The sequence below is a fragment of the Citrus clementina genome, unplaced genomic scaffold, assembly GCF_000493195.1.
Source record: "Citrus clementina cultivar Clemenules unplaced genomic scaffold, Citrus_clementina_v1.0 scaffold_6, whole genome shotgun sequence".
In the NCBI taxonomy this organism is placed as follows: domain Eukaryota; kingdom Viridiplantae; phylum Streptophyta; class Magnoliopsida; order Sapindales; family Rutaceae; genus Citrus; species Citrus x clementina.
In genome coordinates this window covers 17,595,400-17,618,292 of record NW_006262139.1, presented here as the reverse complement: position 1 = coordinate 17,618,292, position 22,893 = coordinate 17,595,400, and the positions used below count along the sequence as shown (strand labels likewise).

The 22,893-nt window shown below is 33.0% G+C and overlaps 1 protein-coding gene across 4 annotated transcripts; it reads left to right on the top strand.

Annotated features, from left to right (window-relative positions):
- LOC18038300 (B3 domain-containing transcription repressor VAL2) lies at positions 1-7,006 on the top strand. 4 transcript variants are annotated; one of them, XM_006429514.2, is made up of 13 exons: positions 1-349; positions 472-611; positions 935-1,016; positions 1,132-1,233; positions 1,651-2,228; positions 2,463-2,559; positions 2,663-2,837; positions 3,089-3,165; positions 3,238-3,663; positions 4,744-4,793; positions 5,182-5,295; positions 5,383-5,450; positions 6,101-7,006. In XM_006429514.2, exons 2-13 carry the CDS (start codon positions 499-501, stop codon positions 6,889-6,891), a joined length of 2,673 nt encoding a protein of 890 aa, XP_006429577.1. In that variant the 5' UTR covers positions 1-349; positions 472-498; the 3' UTR covers positions 6,892-7,006. The 4 variants fall into 4 exon arrangements, with proteins under 4 accessions (XP_006429577.1, XP_024037447.1, XP_024037446.1 ...); XM_024181679.1 differs by having other exon boundaries at positions 464-611; XM_024181678.1 differs by having other exon boundaries at positions 437-611.
- Positions 7,007-22,893: the final 15,887 nt, after the last annotated feature.

Here is a 22,893-nt window from a genome sequence, read left to right as displayed (position 1 = left end):
ACAATAACATCAGCAAATAGGGAGAGTTCGCCGAGTCTTGAAGCATCATCGTGCATGCATTTTTTGAATGTACCAAATTCTAATCTCTCTTTTTTATTCTGTTACTCCTGCATGCACGAAAGTTTTTTTTTTTTTTTTCGGTTGTTTTCCTTCTGATCGCCGATTCATCTTTTAACTCGCCGGAGTTCTTAGTCAACTGGCCTCGGCAGCTTTTATAGTCAAAACACTTCAAATTTAAAGTTGCGAATACGACAGAGGAAGCGAGTATGGAGGTTCAGAGTTCGGAGTAACGTTTCAAAGAAGAACGTGAAGCTAGCAACTGACGGTGTCGTTTTGTGGCAGACACGAGGTTAGTCACTTTTCTTTTTTGGCTTTATATGGAACTGACGAGTCTAGGTAGTTTTGTCTTTGTTGACTAATTTTTTGTAATTTCTAGGGATTCTTTGTTTGTGATTTGATTTAGTTTTGTAGAAAATCTGAAGATTGAGCTTCGGAGAAATGGAGTCGAGGACTTGCATGAATGGAAAATGTAGAGCTTCGTCGTCGATTGAATGGAGAAAAGGCTGGCCTCTGCAATCTGGCGGATTTGCTGTTCTCTGTGATAAGTGCGGGTAAATATTTCATTCATATAATGAAATTTGTTAAAAAAAAGTTCAACTTGTATGTACTGTTGCTTAATTATATTTCTACTCATAATTTTGGATGATTTCAATTCGATTAAGCAGGAATTAGTTTGTCCCTTCTGTGGAATTTATTTCTAGTTTACCATTTTTGCAATCTTTCTACTTTATTATGTGAAAATTAGCCATTACTTGTCATGGCGGATCTAATTCTTCGACAAATCAACTTGATTTTGTTGAGGTTCTCATGTAGGTGATAAAAATTAGTTCTTGTTATTGATTGTAATCTAATTTGGCATTTGTGTATATTTCAGGTCTGCATTTGAGAAGCTAATTTTCTGTGATGAGTTCCATTCAAAGGATTCTGGTTGGAGGAAGTGTGCATCTTGCAGCAAGGTGAGAAAAATCATCTAAGAAATTGTATACATATCCTTACTTTCATTCTTGTCATTTGTACATTTATTCATGTCACAACGGCATGAGAGTGATTTAAGTAGTCTGGCATTCGCAGCGTCTCCATTGTGGATGCATTGCTTCCCTTTCTTTGATTCAGCTTCTTGATGGAGGGGGTGTCTGGTGCATAAACTGTGCTAAAAATCCAGGACTTGACTCAGTAAGATAAGTTTACTTGCATATGCACTAATCTATGCCATCTTCTAGAGATTTAGAGATGTCTAGTGTTTGCTGCCTGGGAATCACAGTATGATAGCCAGTTCTTTTTCCTATATTTCTATTAAACAAGACTTCAAAGATGGCATCCCTTATTGTATTACTGATGTTAATATTTCAGTATTTAAAATATCAGGGATGCACTCTGTCAAAAAGTTGTATTTGTGGTTCCAACTTCCAAAACTATCCTTGTTTGTCATCTTTATGCATCTTTGGATCATAGAAATGATGGAGGATCACGATAAATAGTGACAAATGAGTCTTACTTGCTTATATCAGACAGTAGTAAATAATGCTTGAATTTGGAAATTGAATATTAAAATTCAGGTTTTGATGATGTTTTTGAACAATCTTCATTCAGATTCCTGGTGATGATCCCAATGGATTTGGCACTCTAAAAACTGATAATGCTGGCGACTTGCCATCAACCTCTGTGGACAATCAATTGGGTGGTAGTGACGACAAATTTAAGCTTTTGCAGTTAGGAAATAGTTCAGAGAGTGTGGGGCTGAGGCACTTGCTTCAATTTCGGAATGATGACCTAGATGGGTCTTTCAGGAAAGTGAAACCAGAGGAAGCTGCGAAGTCAGATATTTCTAAGGCAAATATTGGAGCAAAAGATATCTATGGACCATTGGCACATACAAACTTAAGCATTACCCTGGGTTCTCCTGGAATAAACTCGAATTCTTTTCCCAGTGCTGTTGTTGATGAAAAAGAACACAGTAAGACATCCGCCATCATCCATCAAGGACCCAAGTCTCGCCATCTTTTGCCTAAGCCTCCAAAGTTAGCCCTTGCCACAGGTTCCGAGGCAAATGCAGGCATATCCCAAATTCGTGTTGCTAGGCCACCTGCTGAAGGAAGGGGCCGAAACCAGTTGCTTCCTCGCTATTGGCCCAGAATTACGGACCAAGAATTACAGCAATTATCTGGAGAGTATCCTTTGTACTATTCTTTTTTCCATATTTTAGTATTTCACTGCAGTGGTTTTCTCCTCTTGTTTGTTGATAAAATCATTTATCTCCAGTACAGATTTTACACCAATAAATTTTCCTTTGTCGCCATTCTTGTCATCTAAGGATTCTTTTAAATCTCACAGCCAAAACTGTGTTGTCTTTCTAGTTATATTCTATGTGAGATGTTCACATCCTTGACCATGATTTTGTGAAGTTCAAATTCCACCATTGTTCCATTGTTTGAAAAAGTTTTGAGTGCCAGTGATGCTGGTCGCATTGGTCGATTGGTTCTCCCTAAAGCATGTGCTGAAGTAAGTTACTATCTTAATTCCATCTGAGAAGCTGTTTTACTATAATATCTTTTTGATTAATGAATCTTTGCTGTATTAAAGTTTAACAAAAGCAACTTTGCAGGCATATTTTCCTCCTATCTCTCAACCAGAGGGCCTTCCTCTGAGGATTCAAGATGTAAAGGGAAAAGAATGGGTGTTTCAATTCAGATTTTGGCCTAATAATAACAGCAGGATGTATGTTTTGGAGGGTGTAACTCCTTGCATACAGTCGATGCAGTTGCAAGCTGGAGATACTGGTATTGTTTAAACTTTTCTGATCATAAATTCAATGCCTTGGTCTTTGACACTTTCAGCTAAAAGTATAGACCAATGCAATACTTTCATGCCAGTTAACTCCTCAACCAAACCCCCCCCCCCCCGCCCCCACAAAAACAAAAAAAACAAAAACGAAAAAATAGTAACTAATTTTACTGTTATTAGAAGCAAGTTTGGTATTACTTATGGTTTTATTATCACAATTTTTGTTTTGGATATACATTATATACAGTGACATTTAGCCGTATGGATCCGGAAGGAAAGCTTGTTATGGGGTTTCGTAAAGCATCTAATGCTGTTTCAGTGCAGGTAAAAGTCAATGGCAATTTTTGGAGTAGGAAATTTGATCATATAATATTAATATAATTATCAAATAAACAGGATACACAACCATCTGCCATTCCTAATGGCGGTCATTCAAGTGAAAGTTTCTTTTCGGGTGTTTTTGAGAACCTATCTATTTTGAGTGGTTACTCTGGCGTTCTTCAGTCACTAAAGGGAAGCACTGATCCCCACCTAAGCTCACTGTCCAAACAATTGAATTCGCCTCCTGGTGACATCAACTGGGTTAAATCTGAGAAGCATGAAGACAAAACAAGGGAAGGCTTGCTGCCACCATCGATGCTAGTTCCAGAAAGAAAAAGATCTCGAAATATTGGTTCAAAACGCAAGAGGTTGCTCATTGACAGACTAGATGTTCTAGAGCTTAAACTTACTTGGGAAGAGGCACAGGATATGCTCTACCCACCCCCAAGTGTTATGCCAAGCATTGTGACGGTCGAGGATCATGTTTTTGAAGAATATGAAGTGAGTTTCTTTGCTGATGTGTTTTATTAAATGTTGCCCGAAACTCTCTCTCCCTCGCCCTCTTGGTGAACCTACCTTGTACCCTTTTGGATTATTATTTGACTTTTTTTTTGACTTTTTGAACACCAATTAGTCAACCATATGTTTGTTTTGGTATGTTTACATATTATCTTTTGATATTGCTCGGTATTTTTCTGTTATTGTAAACTGAGAAAAAAGGAAAAAAAAAAGGCTATTTTCTTCTGTAACTTTAAGTTTTCATTGTATGGTTTTGCTTCTTAAGAGTCCTTGCTTTGTACAAAATGTTAAAAATTTAGGTGTCAAGGTCACCCCCCTCGGAGACTTCTCCGATTTGACTATAAATGGTGGGTAAACTTTCAACCACACAAAACTTCCTTATAGATTCTGTGCAAAAGATGTCATTATTTTAGTAACTGATTTATCTTTGCAAAATAAATGCACATCCTAGCCCCATGACTTGAATAAGTTCTCATTTGAGACATGTTTTAGTAGAATTTACCTCTTTATTGATATAATTGCTTAAAAGATATGGGAATGCTTGTATTAACTAAATTAACCTAAGAGGAATACTAGTAAATACTAGTTTTGTTTTGTTGATTAAAAGAGGTCCGTTTAGCAGAATTTTATTAAACACAACAGGTGTAGGAACTGCGTAATGATGCAAAATAAATATCGACAATAATAACTAACATTCATTAACCATTTCTTCCCATATGTTGCAATGCACCTTGTTCTATTAAGTATTCTAGTGCAAAGCTTAGCGGTATTAGTGGTCCCATAGTAGTTGGAACAAAACATATCAGTCTGATAATCAAATTGGATTTTGCAGGGCCTTTTTCTACATGGGATGTTAAATATATTGGTCCGTCACCTAGAAACATATTGTGTTTCATATTTATGTTGCTATTAAGTTTCCAAAATTATGCGTTTGCTCTTTCCACTTCTAGAAACTTCGATTAGGAGATGCACCTTATTGTTCGAGGATGAATTGGAGTTGATTTTTATTTCTGGAGCCTGAATACTGATTTTAACTTATTATTATATTTGTTTGTCATACAGGATCCTCCAGTTTTTGGGAAGAGGAGCATTTTCATAGTCCGTACATCCGGGTAAGAATTTTAGCAACTAATTAATTGTTTGTTTTTACATTATGGCACATAAATTTATTCATATAAGAAACTTATAAAGAAGCCATCTGGATCATAGGTCTCGGAATTTCTTTGCCACGAAGGAACCATATTTTCTCGAAATTGTTTCTTAAATTTATGTCAATTTTATGCTAATGAAGATTTGTGCTTGAGAGTTTTTCTTTTTGAAGAAATCTTAATAAGCGGAGATGTAGGCCGACTTATTTTTTCCCAACTTCCTTATGAAACTTCTGGTTTTCTAATGCAATCATGCGTTTTTGTTGGTTTTGTTTAAAGGACCTATATCTCTTCCTCATGGCCCTGGTTGCGTAAATTAATCTGATCTTGAATTGCCATGCTTGATCTTCAGGGGACAGGAGCAATGGGCTCAATGTGATGGTTGCTCGAAATGGCGAAGGTTGCCTGTTGATGTACTTCTTCCTCCTAAATGGACGTGTATGGACAATGTCTGGGATCACAACAGGTGAACAATAGGTTTTTCCATGCAAGATATTTTGTAGAAAGCAAGCTTCTGGGAAAATCTAATGTGTTAATGGTTATTTATCGTCAGGTGCTCGTGTTCAGCACCGGATGAACTAACTCCCCGAGAAGTGGAAAATCTCCTCAGGCTAAACAAAGGTATGATACCAGCATGCATGCTTTTAAGATTATTATTTTATAATTCGGGTGGGCTTGTAGCTTGCTGCTCTATCAGGAAAGGTTTCCTTTTATTCATGATGCTAATGTAAAGCTAAGATAAGCCACGTCACCCACTAGCATAAGTCCGAATTGGCAATTTTCCAGTCGAAGGTTAACAAAAGATGCTTGAGACTCATCTGCTTATTTTTTAATAAGAGTTTCATACCCTTGCATTCATGAACAGGCTAAATAGTTGAGCATTTTTCTGCCTCTGTGTGCCTTTTTAGACAGCACAAGAGTTCTGCCAAGAGCACCCATTGACTTCTATGCATGTGGATTAAGCGGTTTCGTTCCAACTGCTTGTAAAGAAACCTTTAAGACATGAGTTTAGAATTAAGTGTCCCAAATGCAAGGCCATTTTATTGCCTGCAATTTGGAAGGGAGAGCAGAAATGTTTGTGTAGGCACTAGGCAAATATTTGTTGGGATTATGGTCTCATGATATATGTGCTTATGCGCACATTTATTCTGTGTAAACAAAAGGTGGCTGATAGAAGTCTTTTACATTAAAATTGATGTTTTCTGGTGCATACCTTTTTGTCTGCAAAATGTTGGTACATATTGATACAATTAAGCCTGATTGTTGTATAGATTTCAAAAAGCGGAAAATAGCAACAAGTCATAGGCTGAATCAGGAGCATGAACCTTCTGGTCTGGATGCATTGTCCAATGCTGCAATTCTAGGAGAGAACATGGGTGACCCTGGCACTGCATCAGTTGCAACTACAACCAAACACCCAAGGCATCGTCCTGGCTGTTCATGTATTGTGTGCATTCAACCCCCGAGTGGGAAGGGCAAGCACAAGCCCACATGCACATGCCTTGTGTGTATGACTGTTAAAAGACGTTTCAAAACCCTCATGATGCGCAAGAAGAAGCGCCAATCTGAGCGTGAAGAAGAGGTTGCGCAAAGAAATCAACCAACTTGGGGTCCCAAGGAGGAAGCAGAAGTAGACAGCAGTTCCAAGCATGTATCATCACACCTTGATCCTTCAGAGAATGAAGCCAGGTCTGCGAATGAGTTAGAATCAAAGGGCCAAAACAACAATCTGTCCGGAAAATTGGCTGAATCCAGCAAGGCAGAGTTAGACTTGAATTGCCATCCCGAACGTGAAGAGGCGCAAGCCGGGTTGAATCGAGTGAGCATGATGAAACTTCTCCAAGTAGCCAGTCATCCTTTGGAGACTTATCTGAAGCAGAATGGTCTAACAAGCTTGACATCTGACCAACAAGCAAGTTCAGGAACACTTGCTCCACCACAAGCTGCAGGAGAGAGTGAAGGACAGCTTAACGAGCTTGCTTCTGCGACTCAAGAGCGAGAAAGCGGAGGTGAAGACAATTGTGAACCGGTTTCAGATCAAATCCCAGATGATCCTGAATGAAGTTTCTCTTCATTCATTTATTCTATTTTTAGTGCTTCTTTTTATATAACTTAACATGATAGGTGTTCTTTTCTTTTCTCTGAGTCGCAAATATCTATATTTCTGTAGTTAGAGGGTGCATGAGCTTTTTAACTAATTGTATAAAGTATATGATAAATACACGAATTTTGAATTATGAGGCTTATGATACCATGGTTTCGAAACACTGGTTGCAGGAACCAAAGGAGTTCAACTACATGATTGCACTCACTTGGAAAGTTTTACGCGGAAAGAATTTCAACTCGACACAATTTCTTCAAAACAAATCTCTGAGAATGTATAATCAAATGTCACCCAATAAAAAGGTACAGAAGAAAATTAACAATTAGAGAAAGTGCTAAGATAAGAGTAAATACAATAATTGCTTCTTGTGGTGATTAATTCTTGGTGCTTTGCATAATTCCTCTCACGAGATCTATATTGCACGATTAGCTTCATTTTTGGTGATTCTATTTGACTTTCTAAGTGTATAGGGAAGGCAATTTGCATAGAAGCTTTCCTTACATCGTGGCGTGGGTTGTGAAATAACTTACAGATGTAATGTTGCCAGACAAGAAAGGAAACCTAGTCTTAGCGCAGTACTGTTAGCCAGATCATCTGGTGACTCTAGATCTAACATAGCATGCTAAAGCTTCACAAGTAAATGCTAATAATACAGAACTGATCACTTGTTATATTCACAAGTAAATGCTTCATTTTGGAAGAGCTGTACTACCAGTGGAACTCCATCGACCATCGATAACTCTTTAACATATATGGCGTGCTCCCCAACCTTCTCAACGTCCATGGTGATTCTCGCTTTGGTCCCAAAAACTTGCCATACTCCCTAAGCTCATCATAATTTGAATCCTCTCAAGTCTAAAATTACACATACACAAAAGCCCTCTCCTCAAAACCCCCATTAAGTTATTACACACACCCAACACTCTTTTCTTGCTCTTGCAGACTGTGGAGGAAACAAAAACTTGTGATTATACGACGTAGTATCTGGAAAAAAAGCATTCATTCATCACATGCCCAATATCATCATTTATCGAAACCAAAAAAAAAAAAAAATTCACCCGTACGTATTACAGTATTAGCATATCTCTGGAAATTAACCGCCATTGTTGCCTAGAACCTTAGAACAAGAACAACTTACATGCCTTTAGTAGTTGGTAATGGCTAAATAAACTTGGCGGGAAGCGATTTTGAAGAAACTAAATAAATAAAAGGGTAATTTTCTTTTTCACTGCTTAAGTTATTATGAAATATCAATTAGGAGTAGAGGTGGCAAAAATACCCGCCCGGTCCGGACCCGGACCGTACCCGGGTGTTGCGGGCCGGGTATTACCCGGCTCGGGTATGAAGCCGGGTCAGTCTTGGGCATCACTTGATAAACCCGGAACCCGGATTTTATTAAAAAAAATTATAAAATATATATTATTTTAAATATTTTATACTTATTTGACTTATTTATTATACATATATAAAGTTTTAAACACTTAAAGTTTATATTTTCATGTCAAATTTTATTGAAATAAATTTAAAACTTATAAAATTATCAAAAAATAAAAAATATATACACATAAAATATTAAAAAATATAAAATCCGGGTACCCGGATTAAAACCCGGCCCGGACCCGGACCGGTTGCATCCGGGCAGGGTCCGGTCATGGCAATACTCGGACCCGGCCCGGGGTTTTGCCATCTCTAATTAGGAGCAACAAGTATTGCACCGTAATATTTTACTATTAAAGAATTATAAAAATATTACATTTTACTATTTTACATTTATTGACCTATGAAATACAAATTTACACTGACTTTAAGGGGGAAAAAACACATAAATTCTAATTAAACATAATAATTTTCACTATTGTATCCCCAAAAAAATATAAAAGTTTGCATTTACCCAAAAAAAATACAAAAAAATGTAACCCATGTTGTTTTTTTTTTTTTAACTTATCACTTATTATCAAACAATTTTATCTGAATAACAAAAGTAGAAGAAGATCACTTTTATTTGAAGTCTGAAATTTAAATGAAAAATTTAATTTTAAATATAAAAAATAAGCTTAACAATTCATGTATTTCCAAAATTATGGATAAACCTAATATTTGTGCATTATCCTTGAAGTTATTTTTTTTAATTGCTTTAAATTTTTCTTCACATGGTAACATCAACTAAATTGAAATATTGAACAAATCAAATTATGTCTATTATGATTAATCAAAACTAAAACAACATTGTTAACTTTATAATAAAAGTTGATGTTATAATTAAATCTTTTATTAAAAATTAAAAGAAGATCAATAATGATAGTATTTTTTTTAATGCTACCAAACTAATCAACTTGTGAAAAATAAATATATGCACCACTTAAAAGAATATTTATGTCAAACTATTAGTTTTTAAACTTTTCTGTTCAAATATTCAAAAAGAAAAAAGAAAGTAGCATTCAGACATTTTTATTCAGATATCAGTTAAATTCAGACCTACTCGTATTTCAAATAAAATCAAAAGCAACCTAAGGTATTCCCTATTGTGAATTTGATTGATTGTTGCACTACGCGGAGATATATTGATGGATCCTTTAGATTTTGATTTTGATGGATAATTTGATATATTGGTGGATCCTTTAGATTTTGATGGATGATAATTTAGTTAAATGTCTCTAAATTTAATTGCATTTTGTAATTTGTTTTCTTGCATCAGTTGCATGATAATTTTATAATTTAAAACATGGGATGAATTAGGTGTTTGTGAATTATTACAGTAGTTTAACGATATTTTAAAGATAGTCAATTTATTAGAGAATACACCGTAATTAACCCCAACATTTTTCCATTTGGTATCAAATACTTATCAATATTCATTATTATCACCTACACATTAGTTCTCTCTAAATATGTAACAGCAAATGGCAAGTTGTGTGTTTCAATCCACACCAGCTTTTGGTAATCAGGATTACAAAGAAAATAAATATAAAAAACCAAGAGAAGTACGATTTGGTACTATGTTATTCAATCCTCCAACATTCTAATAACACACTAATACAGTATGAGTGACAAACACTGTTTTAGAGATTGAAGAATTTGTTTATGAGAATGAAATTTTATGTATCTAGAACTATCAAGTTATAAATTACATAGATAATTAGATGGGTAAATGGACACTTACACCCTCAAGACTTGAGAAAATGGTCACAAAAACCTCTAAGTTTTCAATAAGGGACACCAAGACCCCCTTTTTTTTAATTATATAAACCCAAAAAAATTGACCCCAAAATTTTATAATAAATAGAAATATTGCATTAAATAAATGTAATAATATATACATTTTAAAATAATTTTAATATTTAAAAATATTTTAATATTTTACAATCTATTAGACCTATTTTATTATAATTAAAGTAATTTTTAATAATAAATAGAAAGATAATATTAAATAAATTAATTAAAATGATTTTGAATATCATATAAAAATAATTTTAATGTTTATAATAGGGATTTTTTTGTCAATTGTAAAATCTATTTAACCCGAAGATTTATTTAAAATCTTTAAAATAAATACAAATATATTATTAAAATAAATATAATAATTTAAATCTTTAATATTGTTTTAAATGTTAAAAATACTATATAGACTATATTATTTATGTTAAATTTGTATTAATTACAAACTTTAAAATCAAATTTCTAATTACTAAAATAAAAGCGTATTATGATTAAAAAGAAATCTTGGTATCCTTTTATGAAAACTTTGGGAGTATTCGTGACCATTTTCCCAAATCTTGGGAGTGTAAGCATCTTTTTCTCTTAAATAAATATAAGTAACATCCTCATGTTTGTTCTATTAAAAAAAAAATCCTCATGTTTGTGTTGTGAGTTCATAAAATAATTGTTGCTATTACCATTTTAATATCTCAGAATAATAATCAAATACATATGTTACTGCATAAAAATTATATAAGTCATCATATGTTGAGTAAATTGACATTTCCATGACGAATATATTATATTATTTATTTCGAAATTCTTTTGTAAAATATGGTAATTTACTTTTTTTATTTTTTTAAAAAAATATGCTAAGGGGCTAATGTCACGTTAGCATCTTAGATTGCACTGTCAATTTTTTCTTAAAAAGTATTCCAGTTTTTTTTTTTTTTAAGTCATTCTCTTCTTACTGCAAGTGTTATTGCATTAATCTAACTAAAGTAAAAACAAATTAAAGATACTAACATATAAAGTTGCTCTTTTCTTTCAAGTAACAGAATTTTGAGTGATTTCAACTACTTTTAAATGAAACTTTTGTTAAATTTCAAAATCAATAGCTTTTAACAAACAAAAATAGTGATGTCTCTCCATATATTTACTCTGTATACAGCCACAGTGAAGCTGAGGAGACACAGGAGAAGTATAAGAGAACTAAAGCAGTTATTTTTGGTAACTGAATATGTCAAACTTCACTCCTCTTCTTCAATATCAAAAATTTCGGTAAATTTCTCCTCTCTAAGCCTTTTAGGTTTAAATATACAATAAAATCTTTTTTATAGTGATACTCTATATAGGAACAAAACATCCATGTAGTCATAAAAAATTATGATCCTAATTTGAGCTACTTATATATAAGAATAACCGTAATAAGTTATTCCATCTTAAATAACTCGTCTCTGCATGGTAATAATTAATTATATAATGTATAAATATATAAGTTACGTTAAAGGATTAATATGGAACAAAATATTTTTCAAAAATTATTTGAGATAATGATTTATTCTTTAGAGTTATTAAAATATTTTTGAATTTTCGGGCACGTAATAACTCATTAGTTGAAGTTAGAATATTTCTACCTTATTATCAAGCATGTTGTTGGAGCATGAATCTCAAATCTGGATGATCAAGTATGACAAGTCAGTCATAGACTCAGGAATATGATGATATGTCGTTTGTAACTTAGCTGGGAGCTGTATGATAAACTAGTTATGTCAGCTAATTGAATAAGTAACACACGTGATTAAACACGTGAGTTACTCACTCAAAACGGCAGATGAAGTTTGCGTTTTGGTTAACAGATTGAATGTGATATTGACATGTGTCCAGCGGAAGTTTCAAATGGCTGTTGAAGCCGTTCGAAACGCGGGCAGCATCAGCTGGCAAATATTTTACTAACAAACAGCATCAGATATTATGAGCTGGCTGATGGGAGATATTTGTGGATCAGTTTCTTTATGCATATAAGGCCTGATAATCTGTTAATTGTCTGATGTGGTTCAGTTACATCTTCTCTGTATCTCTGTATCTTGTAAAGCTCTGATAATCTGTGAAAACTTGCTTCTCTTTTCATAGTGGGTATAGGCCTGTTAATGGCGGAACCGCTATAAACCTGTTTCTGATCTTCATTCATCTTGGTTAATTTATATTGTTTGTTTAGATTCTATCACATCGAGATTAGGTTGTTTAATTGCCATTAAAAGATCGGAGTTCTTTAGAGTGGATCTTGGGGAGCCAAATCCAGTGTTGTACTGGTTCTTGATTCAACACATGTTTTGAGATTCATGGAATTGACTTGTTCCATTAATTATTCATCAATGTATTTACCTCTATATTATTCAGGCTCAGGATAATTAAGTCAAAATAGCAATTTTTGAACTAAATTCCTACCAAGTTATAACTTCCTTGCAATAATAAAATTAGTTGATGTTAATAATATGACTATAAAAAGATTACTGTATGCTTTCATCGAGCACCACCGGCACTAAAGGCTATTCAATAACAGGGCTATATGATAAAACTAAAGTCGAATACTCAAGTCATTGAATTAATTTTTACAGTCGACCATTCCAATTCTGATTGATATCACTGTGGCTCCATATCTTGAAATTGTAGTTGGATAATATGTCCTTGGTTTCCTTTTTCATCTTTTACGCAAAATTACCATTTCCTTAAGTTTACTGTAGAGTATTACAAGTTCATCAAGGCATAATGAATTTCCAAATTCTATGCTATAATTGGTCTCAATTAATTTCCTATTGGTCTAAAATCTAAATATATCTCAATTCTTCCTTGAATTACCCACTTAGAATTTTGTACGTATAATGGCTAATTTCCAAGTTGTATGTTACCTCTAACCCAAAAAACATTCAAATTTTTACGCAACAAAGAGTCTAACCAGCAAAATTTAAATTCATCTACTTCAAGAGAAAGTATATGGGTTACAATAAATTAATGATAGGAACCAATCAAAGATCAAGGATTTCAACTAGACAAGTCTTGGAATCTCTTTCAAACATTAATATTTTCTGATAATTAGGGTATTTCTCCTGACAAGTATTGATCCAACAAAACCTCTGACTCCAAAGTTTGGTAGTTGTCGTTTCCAAAATTACACTATTCTTCAGTAAGTACTTGATCATTTCTAGTTCTTTCTCAACATCACATCCACTAATTTTGATTCTCTTGACATGCGACAACAACAATGGGGTACAGACCGTGGTTCAATCCATACAAGTTCTTGACCGTAACGGATATTAATTATAAACCATTTGGTTCAAAAGTTCATTCACAGTCTTACCGTCACATCTAATTTAGGCGAACATTTAAGTATGGTGGAAAGCAATCTCCCTTTGCTTTCTCCTATATCTACTTGCAAACGGGTCAAATTGGAAAATGTTGGAAATAAATTCTCATCAGCACGGCTACGAAGGTTCTTCATGGAGAAAAAAGAAATAATGTTATGACATGGATATACAACGTACAAAAACAAAAAGAACACGAAGAATAACAATTGCTAGAGATAAGTAGCCTCAGAACATCAAAACAATTGAGAGAGAACTTACGTTCATAGTGCCTCCAGACAAGTTCATAACCTTGGCTTTTGTGATACGTTTGAGAAGCTGTAGCCTCTAGGGCATGGTCCGCCTGTATTTCCTCATTAAAAATGCGTATACTAAAGTGAACTTGACTCAAAGAGTATATTTCGAGCCACATATAAGGAATTAATGAACGATCAAGATTTGGAGCCGTAATCATAACTTTATGCCAAACAAACAATCTTTATCGTAAAGGTTAACCTCTTCAAAGTAGGGGATAAACTATTGAATCTAGTCATGAAATTTTTACGACTAATAGTTGTGGCTATTGACAAATCTTCAAGCAGGACAAATAGAAGAAACCTTCTCAGTCATACTGTTATCGGCATTAGATATTTCAACATCAAGAATCTTGACACTTGGAAAATAGATTCCATAAGGAGGAATAGGGCAAAAAAAATTTAACTCGCAAATTGAGAACTTCGAGTGTTTTCAAAGCGAGCGAAGTTTCAGGAAATTCAACAAGCCCGGCGTACAAAAGATCAAGTTTAATCTGTCGAACGTTACACATAATTGCGTGAGAAACCCAAAATTTCAAAAGACTAATTGAATTCATGTTACTCATCAACCTAGTCCTTCAAGAAGGAAATACTCCGTTCAACACAGAAAAAGGGTAAGGAGAATATGCTATACACTCGTGAAGCAAATTGTCAGCCAACGTAGGAGCAAATTCAGAAAAAGACAGTTCGGACAAGATCTTAGCCAACAATCTAAAATCAGCCAACCTAGGAGCAAATTCAGCACCCAACAAACATGGTCTCCTGTTAGATTCATTGTTTTTCTTCCTGCAAGCTCCTATGAAGTCTAACGATTAACGCTGATGACCATCTTCAAAAATCTCAATATCACACGCGTGTGAAGCTCTTTCAAACTCTAATATCATGGCAGGAATCTCCCCACCTTCAGAATTAAACTTGATGACCATCATCTCTAAGACTTATGCCTTCTTCAGAATGTATTCAATCATTTTCACTTCAGCAATCCTACTAGTGCAACCTTGAATTTTAATTTTTTTCAGACTTGCCTTCAGACAATAATGGACTTTTGCTGGCTCCATCCAGAGGATTTGATCACGATTAGAAAATTCAAGAAGACTTGTCTGAACAAAGAAAACAAAGATAAAAGGCTAGTCACAAGTTGCTTAAAAGAATAAAGACATTACCACATTCTTACCATTACTTTCAACCTAGGTGATCGATGCAAACTAATCACACGTTGCTTAAAAAAATAAAGACATCACTGCATTCTTACCATTACTTTCAACCTAGGGGATTGATGCAAGATGGTGGCAAGCATAGGCAATCCAGCCTCTTTAATCGACACATGCAAATGTGTCAGATCATTGAAGTTTGGAAGCCAATTATCAACAAAACTAAGGACCTTAATGGGAAACAAAATGAAAATAGTTTAAAAAATAAGAAAACAATGCAGAAAGTTAAAAAAACAATATATGGAGAGGAGTAAGGGACTACTTCCAGACAGGGCATCCTCACACAGGTTCAACCACATGACAGTAGTGATGCTAAGGAAAAATCGTTGCACCCATTGAATCTGGACATGCTGGTCTCATGTATACGAGAAATCAAGTGAAACCTCTTTCAAAAAGTGATCCTCATGAATAAAGTAGTTTACCAACGTTGAATTCTTAACATAGGGTCGTTCAAGATTTTAACATAGAGTCGTTCAAGATTCTTAGCCTTGATATGAACTGTAAGTAAAAGTTGGAAGAAAATTATCAACAAAACTATGGACCTTTTTGGAGAAATAAGGCCTACCTGTACTCTAAAAGGTTTAGCACCATTATACTCCACACATGCACCCGTAAAGTATTTCTTCCACGATCAGCACAATATTATCATACAATACATCATAATTGCGGTTCATAGTATACTTCTACCGCTATTAGTATGCACATCCTCGTGCATGAAAAGTGTGCGTCGCAAATGTGCACCTCTACTAAGAAAACATGTATACCACCTTGCATAATATCACCCTAACTCCATGCTTACTCATTCTTTCTTTCAAGAGAGAAAATATACATGCAAATCAGTGTGCAGACACCATTCCACTAAGTACGAACACTTAGGGGTGTGAGTAACTATCTATTCATCTCACTTGTCAACCCTTGTACCTAAAAGAGTGGAACCTACATGATGTGACATTAGAGCACTTGACGAGCTCGTAAGGAGAGTTTTGAGAGATGGCAAGTACAACTCTAACACCATTTTTTTTTGGAAGCTTTTAAGAAGTTTAATGATTAATGCTAATGAACCTCTTCAAAAATCTTAATATCACAATTACAAGTGTGGAGAACTGTTTCAAACTCTACTATTGTGGTAAAAATCTCACCTCCTTTAAAATTAAACGAGCTTGTATAGAGAGTTTTGAGAGATGCCAAGCACAACTCTAACACCGTTTGGCACAAGGTTGTAGCTTCTAATCTCGTAATAGTCTACTTTTAAATGTTTAAATAGTATGCATGTTCTTACAGTCTCTATGGCTGACATAGATGAAAGAATCAGTCCCAAAATGTCATAAGGTGATCCACTGATTCTATCGTTAACTTTCTAAACTCTTTTCTGCCAGTGAGATGAGAGAAAAATACTTAGAATCTCCTTGTCCGGCAAGAAGGAAATGATATAGGCTAGAGTTACAATGGATAATTTTTCAATACCTATTACTTACAAAAGAAAACTTCTAAATTAAGAATAGACCATTCTATGCCAAAGTGCAACAAATTTAAATAAGAATTATAAAAAAGAAAGCAATAAATAACCTTTGTAAGAATTTTTCAATAACGAAAAGCAAGTAGATTTCATTTTAAATTGACTTATGATATATCAATAGAATGAGTTATGCAAAATTGTGTGAAACTCAATCCTAAGAAAAACAAATTCCCCATTTCAATCGATTTTTAATATAATAAGTGAGAAAATATACCTGAAGAACAAGGAGAACTCGATCTAAGGATGAAGCTCTAAAAGCTTATGAGAATAGAAGTGACGCAATTTTCTATAAGTAACAGCTGCTAACTGATGTTGGTCTCGCATCAAGGATGCGTTTGATATATTGTATTGTATTAATTATATTGTATTATAGTGTATTAAAATTTGATATTATGAGGGATGTTAAACATACTCTAAGGAATAAAAGTAGCACCTTTTTATTTAAGGGCAGTTGTTATTATGCGGATTTAGTGCTAAGTAATCCAACATAGCAGGTCACTAGTAGGTATATAAAATGGTAACAAGATTGTGGTTAAATGTTACATCTATTCGGAAAATTTTTTCTTTGTTGCACAAAAAGTAACTACAATTTATCAAAAGTTAAGGCCCAAGCTTAGGCTTTAAGTTTGCATACCTCACCCAATTACTAAAATTAAAATTCAATTATTTTCTAAATACACCCTGATAAATTATAATACAGCTATCATAACATTATGAGTGCATTTGACAGACTATATTATATTGCATTATGTTACATTGCATTTCTACTATATTAAGCTTTATAATTTAACATTTATTTATATTTTATTATTATTTATATTCAGTTAATAATTAAAATTTTTATAATTAAAATAAATAATTTTCATTGCCAGCCACCACAAGTCATCGTGTGTTGCCACTAGATGTCGTACTTTATGTTATTTGAACTTTATTTAATATTATTAGAATCTTTATTGTCAGGACAGTGTAACTATTACTGGCAAAAGATTTATCATTTGCCATAGATCATCACATGTCGTTGATCTATGGTCAAATTTTCAATTTTCACAATTTTTACTGTAAATTTATGACAATTGGATACTTTTTTGTTGGAAATAATTGCAGTATTGTGTAGCCCTAACTATAAGGTTTCTAATGATATTAAATTTTAGTTCAAACCATGATGTTATGCAGCGACCATCGTCGAGCGGCGACTGTCCAATGGCCGCTTTCAAATTGTTGCTAGCATTTCATCAACACCAACAATAGCGTATTTGAGTTTTAATTTTATTTAATATCATAAATTTTTATTTAGCTTTATTATTTTAATTAAAGAACTAAAAAAAATAATGTGAATAGTGCAACACTACACAAATCCAACTTCTCCCTTGAGTTTGCTTTATGTATCACTGTTCACATTATAGTGCATTATTATATGCCATGATGTGAACAAAAATATTTACTAAACATTGGATTGTATTGCATTAGTTAATGTAAGTACATGTAATGTGTTGTGCCAAGCACACCAGTAACTTTTGGAGGTGATAATATTTTACATCTAAACCTGACTTGATAAAGAGCAAAAGATCCAATAAAAAAATTATCATTATTATTATTATTATTAAGGCAAGTGTAATATCTTATATGTGTACAAAATTATATTGACTTATGCTACATAAGACTGTGATTGCTAATACTTCAAGGGATGAGATGTACATTTCGACATATAAATTGAAGTAATGCTCAGTATATTAATAACTTTGATTCAATAATATTTTGTTAAATTAATAAATCTCAAATATTTAGGAAAATACAATATCGAAAAGTCATTGTAATTTCATATGAGACCATACCACTTATTACATATAATACAATAAAATCTATCTATAATCATAATGTTGGGACTAAATAATTTTATTATTGTAAGGAGATTATAACTCAATTGAGGGTGTAGTTACAAAATTATTATTTTGACTTAATTATCCTTGGTGCAAGTAAAATGAAAGTAAAGAATACATTACATTAATAATTAATATCAAATCCAATGTATAGATATTATAAAAGGAATAGACATAGTTTCAAAAGAATAATACATATATTTATGTGGCATTAGGAATATGCAAGTAATTCTAAAAGTCTAAATATTTGCATTTTCTTTACTGTTTTTCTCTCAATGTAAATTCTATAAATCGTATACAATAATTTGGTAACAACTTTACAGAATAAATCACAGTACCAAATAACTTTAGAGAAATATTTTACTCTATCCTAATCCTTTAATGTAAAAAGATATATATACTCTACAACATAAAAAAAATTATTACTATGTGGAAGCAAGTTTATTAAGTCACAAATCTTGATCGAACCGATATTTGCCCAATGGATACAATCTGCTCATGGTAAAACTTCATATGGTCGATGTACTTTTATCTTCAACGAATGGCCCTGCATTCAATGCGGGTCGAAGCATATGGTTGCCTAGTTGGTTAAGTGTTGTTAACGAGAATAGTAATTCTCTATTCTTAACAATAGGCCCTGGAGACTTTTTGGTTCATCATGCTATTGCTCTAGGTTTACATACAACTACATTGATCTTGGTAAAGGGGGCTTTAGATGCACGGGGTTACATGAAGGTTATTCTTGTATAGAATATCACTATAGATTAATTTTACAGTAACATGCAACAAAATTCAAAGAGTCGGACTATTAGTACCCCTCCAACTCCAATATTTTATTGAAACTATTTTTTTTAATTATATCACATTTAATGCCAAAAATATCAATTTTTTTTAAATCAACACTCTTTTCATTTATGAATCTTTCAATTTCTAATAATTTTCTCACTCTTTCATTCTTAATATTTGTATTCCTCTCTTCAAACTTCCTTTATTATTTAATTTCTAAATAAAAAATCTGAAGAAAAAAAAGCAAGAAGAACATTATACTTAGAAAATAACGCATATTTTATGGGTTTAATACAATTCTATCCTACCTATAAATTTTGGATTCAAAATTAGTTTGAAATCCTTAAAAATTTATTTTCAGTGGGATAAAATTTTATTTAATTTTTTTTTTACTGTGTTGTATCTTAATTAAGTTGTTATGCTTAATTACAAGAATTTCGTTTTGGCGTAGAGGATTAATTCTTAGATTCAAATTATTTTAATGATAATTAAAAAATTTATATTGTGCAAGGAAACTAAAATTGAAGGGGTGTCAATAGTCCAACTCAATTAAAATATTATGTACTAATTTCTAAGAGGTCTTCATAAAAATTGTATTATTAGTTTAAAAAATTTAATATTATATTTTTGGAGAAATTTAATATATCTTTGTAATAAGTAGATTAATAAATTTCATTTATTTGAATAAATTAGATAGAATACAATTAGTTCAAAATATTTAATTCATTTAATTACAAGAAGCTCTCTGTCTACAAATTTCCATCAGGGCAATTTCATTGTCTACATAACCTCGCCAGAGAGCAAACAGTGTATCAGAACTTGGCAATGTTCTTCCACACTTCAGACCCAATCGAGGCTGCTTTGTAAACAATAAATAAATACCGATTCTCATCCTGCAAATGATTTGCCGATGCCTATCACTTCATTATGTATATAAACTCAAACCTTCGGCGCAGAAAATTACCACTTCAAAAGAAACTTCTCAAGGGAAAACAAAGAGAAGACGTGCATCCCATCACAAAAGCCATAAGCATCTCGTCAGGAAAACGTTTTATGAAATTAGGTTGATCTTCTTCGGCATCTTGCGCCAGAGATTCTTGATGTAAAGGTGCTAAAGATTTGGCGGCCTGATCGCAACTTTGTGCTTTGTTTATGAAGATTGTTTCCCAAGGTCTTCAAATACTAATGTTAACCACTTCAGATTAAGTTCAATGACTTGAATATCCCCTTATCTTTAAAACTTCAAGCGCCGGAACAATTAGAAAATAACGTCTCAGTCAACTTTTTATCATATGATTACGTACTGAAACATGAAGAATCTTGACACTTGGAAAACAAATTCCGGAGGGAGGGGTCTTGATGAAAAAATTCAAATTCAGTTCAAGGACTTCAAGTGCTACGGAAGAGTACGTAAATGCTCATGGGCAATTCAATTGACTTGTCATTGTCAAGATTAAAAGTTCAATATCACAAGCATTTCGCATAATAGCACGAGAAACCCAGGATTTCAAAACGAGACACATCTCTGGGCTTGGAACAATGGAGATGAAACTTGCTAATTAATCTTTCCTGAGTTACGATGGAGAAGCGCCCAATAAACAAAATTCTCAACCGAGTTGGATGCACAAGAATTACCAAGTTCATCGAAACTTTATGTCAAGAAATCAGATTCTCCTTCAACGTAATTTCAACCAAGAGGATACACATTTTTAAGGTTTCATGATACCGAGAGCAAACATATTGGTGCAACAAATAAATTAGTGTCTTTTTAACAAGTACTTCTAGTTCACTCAAATAAAGATGGTATCATGATTAATTTCCTGAGGTAATTTGTAGTTGGAAGCAGAGGATTTTTATACACACACACACAGATATAATTGCAAAATCAATGATTCGTCATTCAATGCTTTTATTGAAGAGTATACAAAATTCTTCTTTTTACTAATTAATTAATAACATCAAATAAAATCTATTGCAAGTTATTTAAATTCTCTCTCATCAATTACAAATTTAAGTGTTGAAATCCCTTCTGCTTGTCTAAACCAAAATTATATTCAATCACCAAAACAAAATGGAAAATTATTTATGAGTATCTATGCTTTAATTGCTTATTTTAACTACTAAATTTGGAAAATGTTATATGGCGTCCTTTTATAATAATGGTCCTAATTTAAAGCCATTTTTGTAATTTTACTCCCAACAGTCAACAGATTGAGGACATCTCTTCACCGCACATGTAAATTCAAAGTTTTTGTGAATGAGGACATTTCTAATCATAAAAACTGAATTAATGAGCTTTGTTTTATCAGTATAATGATTAATTTCAAAACTGTGGATTTCAGGGATAGTATTTGTTGCAAGTACATATTTATATGCTCGGTTCCATTTGATTTGGTCGAACCAAAGTCGTTAGAATGTATGTTCAATTCTTTAGAAAAATAATATGCAATCTTACAATTTTATTTGTTATTAAAATCTTTTCTGACTCATAAATTGCATTTATTAAACTAAACCATATTCATATATTAGAAATTCTTGTGGCAATGTGTAAGCAACACATCATTCAGGCTTCCCATTTGTAAGGCTTCAAACATCAAAAGGATTGAGGACATCTTTCAACACACTTGTAAATTGAAGCTTTCGTGATTCTGTGAATAAGAGGGCATCGCTATCCATAGATCATAGTTTCATAAAGGCTTCACGAACTATGTATAAAATGAATGAACAGTCTAGTTTTGTCCTTTTTCTTTTCCTTCTTTTTAGTTATTAACTCTTACTAACTTTGTTGGACCGTTTTGATTGATCCTCAGACAGGAACAAAAAATGCATGCTATCTAATATCTTCACTTTTGCTTGTATAGTATCAATATAATTTCAAAAACTGTGGGTTTCAGCATTTCTATATTTGAAACCAAGTTATATTTGTAGCTGCTCTGCTGACAAATCATTCTCATTCTGCTGCTCCACAAGAAATTACCAATTTTAATGGAATCTTAACAAATTGAGATAATAAAGTAGATAATGTATTTGCATCATAAGAAACACAAGTATATCATCCAGAAATCATTTTCTTCAGCATAGTTCCAACAAAGAGCACTCACATTTTTTTCTGTTTCCTGATACCAAATCTGTGAGAAGGATTATGAGAGAGTGTATATATGAAAAATCTTATCTATAAGTTACCATTATCTCAATTTCAACATCTTGAGAGAAGACAGTGTGGAAGCACCGCAGCTTTTATCCTTCTACATATGTGTTCAAATCACCAAAAGAATGAGCAAAAGAAACAAATGAAAAAATGCATATCATAGACACTCGAAATCCTAACTGATACCACAGATTGCATGCATATATACATGATTTTTTAATATGCAAGGATTTTTCAGCATAACTTTGAAACTGTTTATGTTAGAAACTAGAAAGGCAAAAAATATACAGTATATCTAAACTGGTAACGTCATTTTATGTTTCAAACGCAATTGAAGCTGCTCTACAGACAGAATATTGATAATCCGGCTGCAAACTTCAGACACACAAGAATAACCTACAAGTAGAAACTTCTAAAGATGAAAGCAATACAAGGAATGCCTTTTGCATCTCAAAATTAAAAAGTATATTATCAGCAAATATTTGAAGAAATCAGATCCATGTTCTTCAGCATAGCTTCAACAGAGAGCATCCATACATCTAAATCTTCACAAAACAAAAACCAGTGGAGGC

Excerpts from the sequence above, each read along its gene's own strand:
- LOC18038300 (XM_006429514.2), top strand. The coding sequence starts at position 499 with ATGGAGTCGAGGACTTGCATGAATGGAAAATGTAGAGCTTCGTCGTCG. Across the intron at positions 3,664-4,743 it reads ATGTTTTTGAAGAATATGAA|GATCCTCCAGTTTTTGGGAA; the intron begins GTGAGTTTCTTT and ends TTTGTCATACAG. Across the intron at positions 5,451-6,100 it reads TCTCCTCAGGCTAAACAAAG|ATTTCAAAAAGCGGAAAATA; the intron begins GTATGATACCAG and ends ATTGTTGTATAG.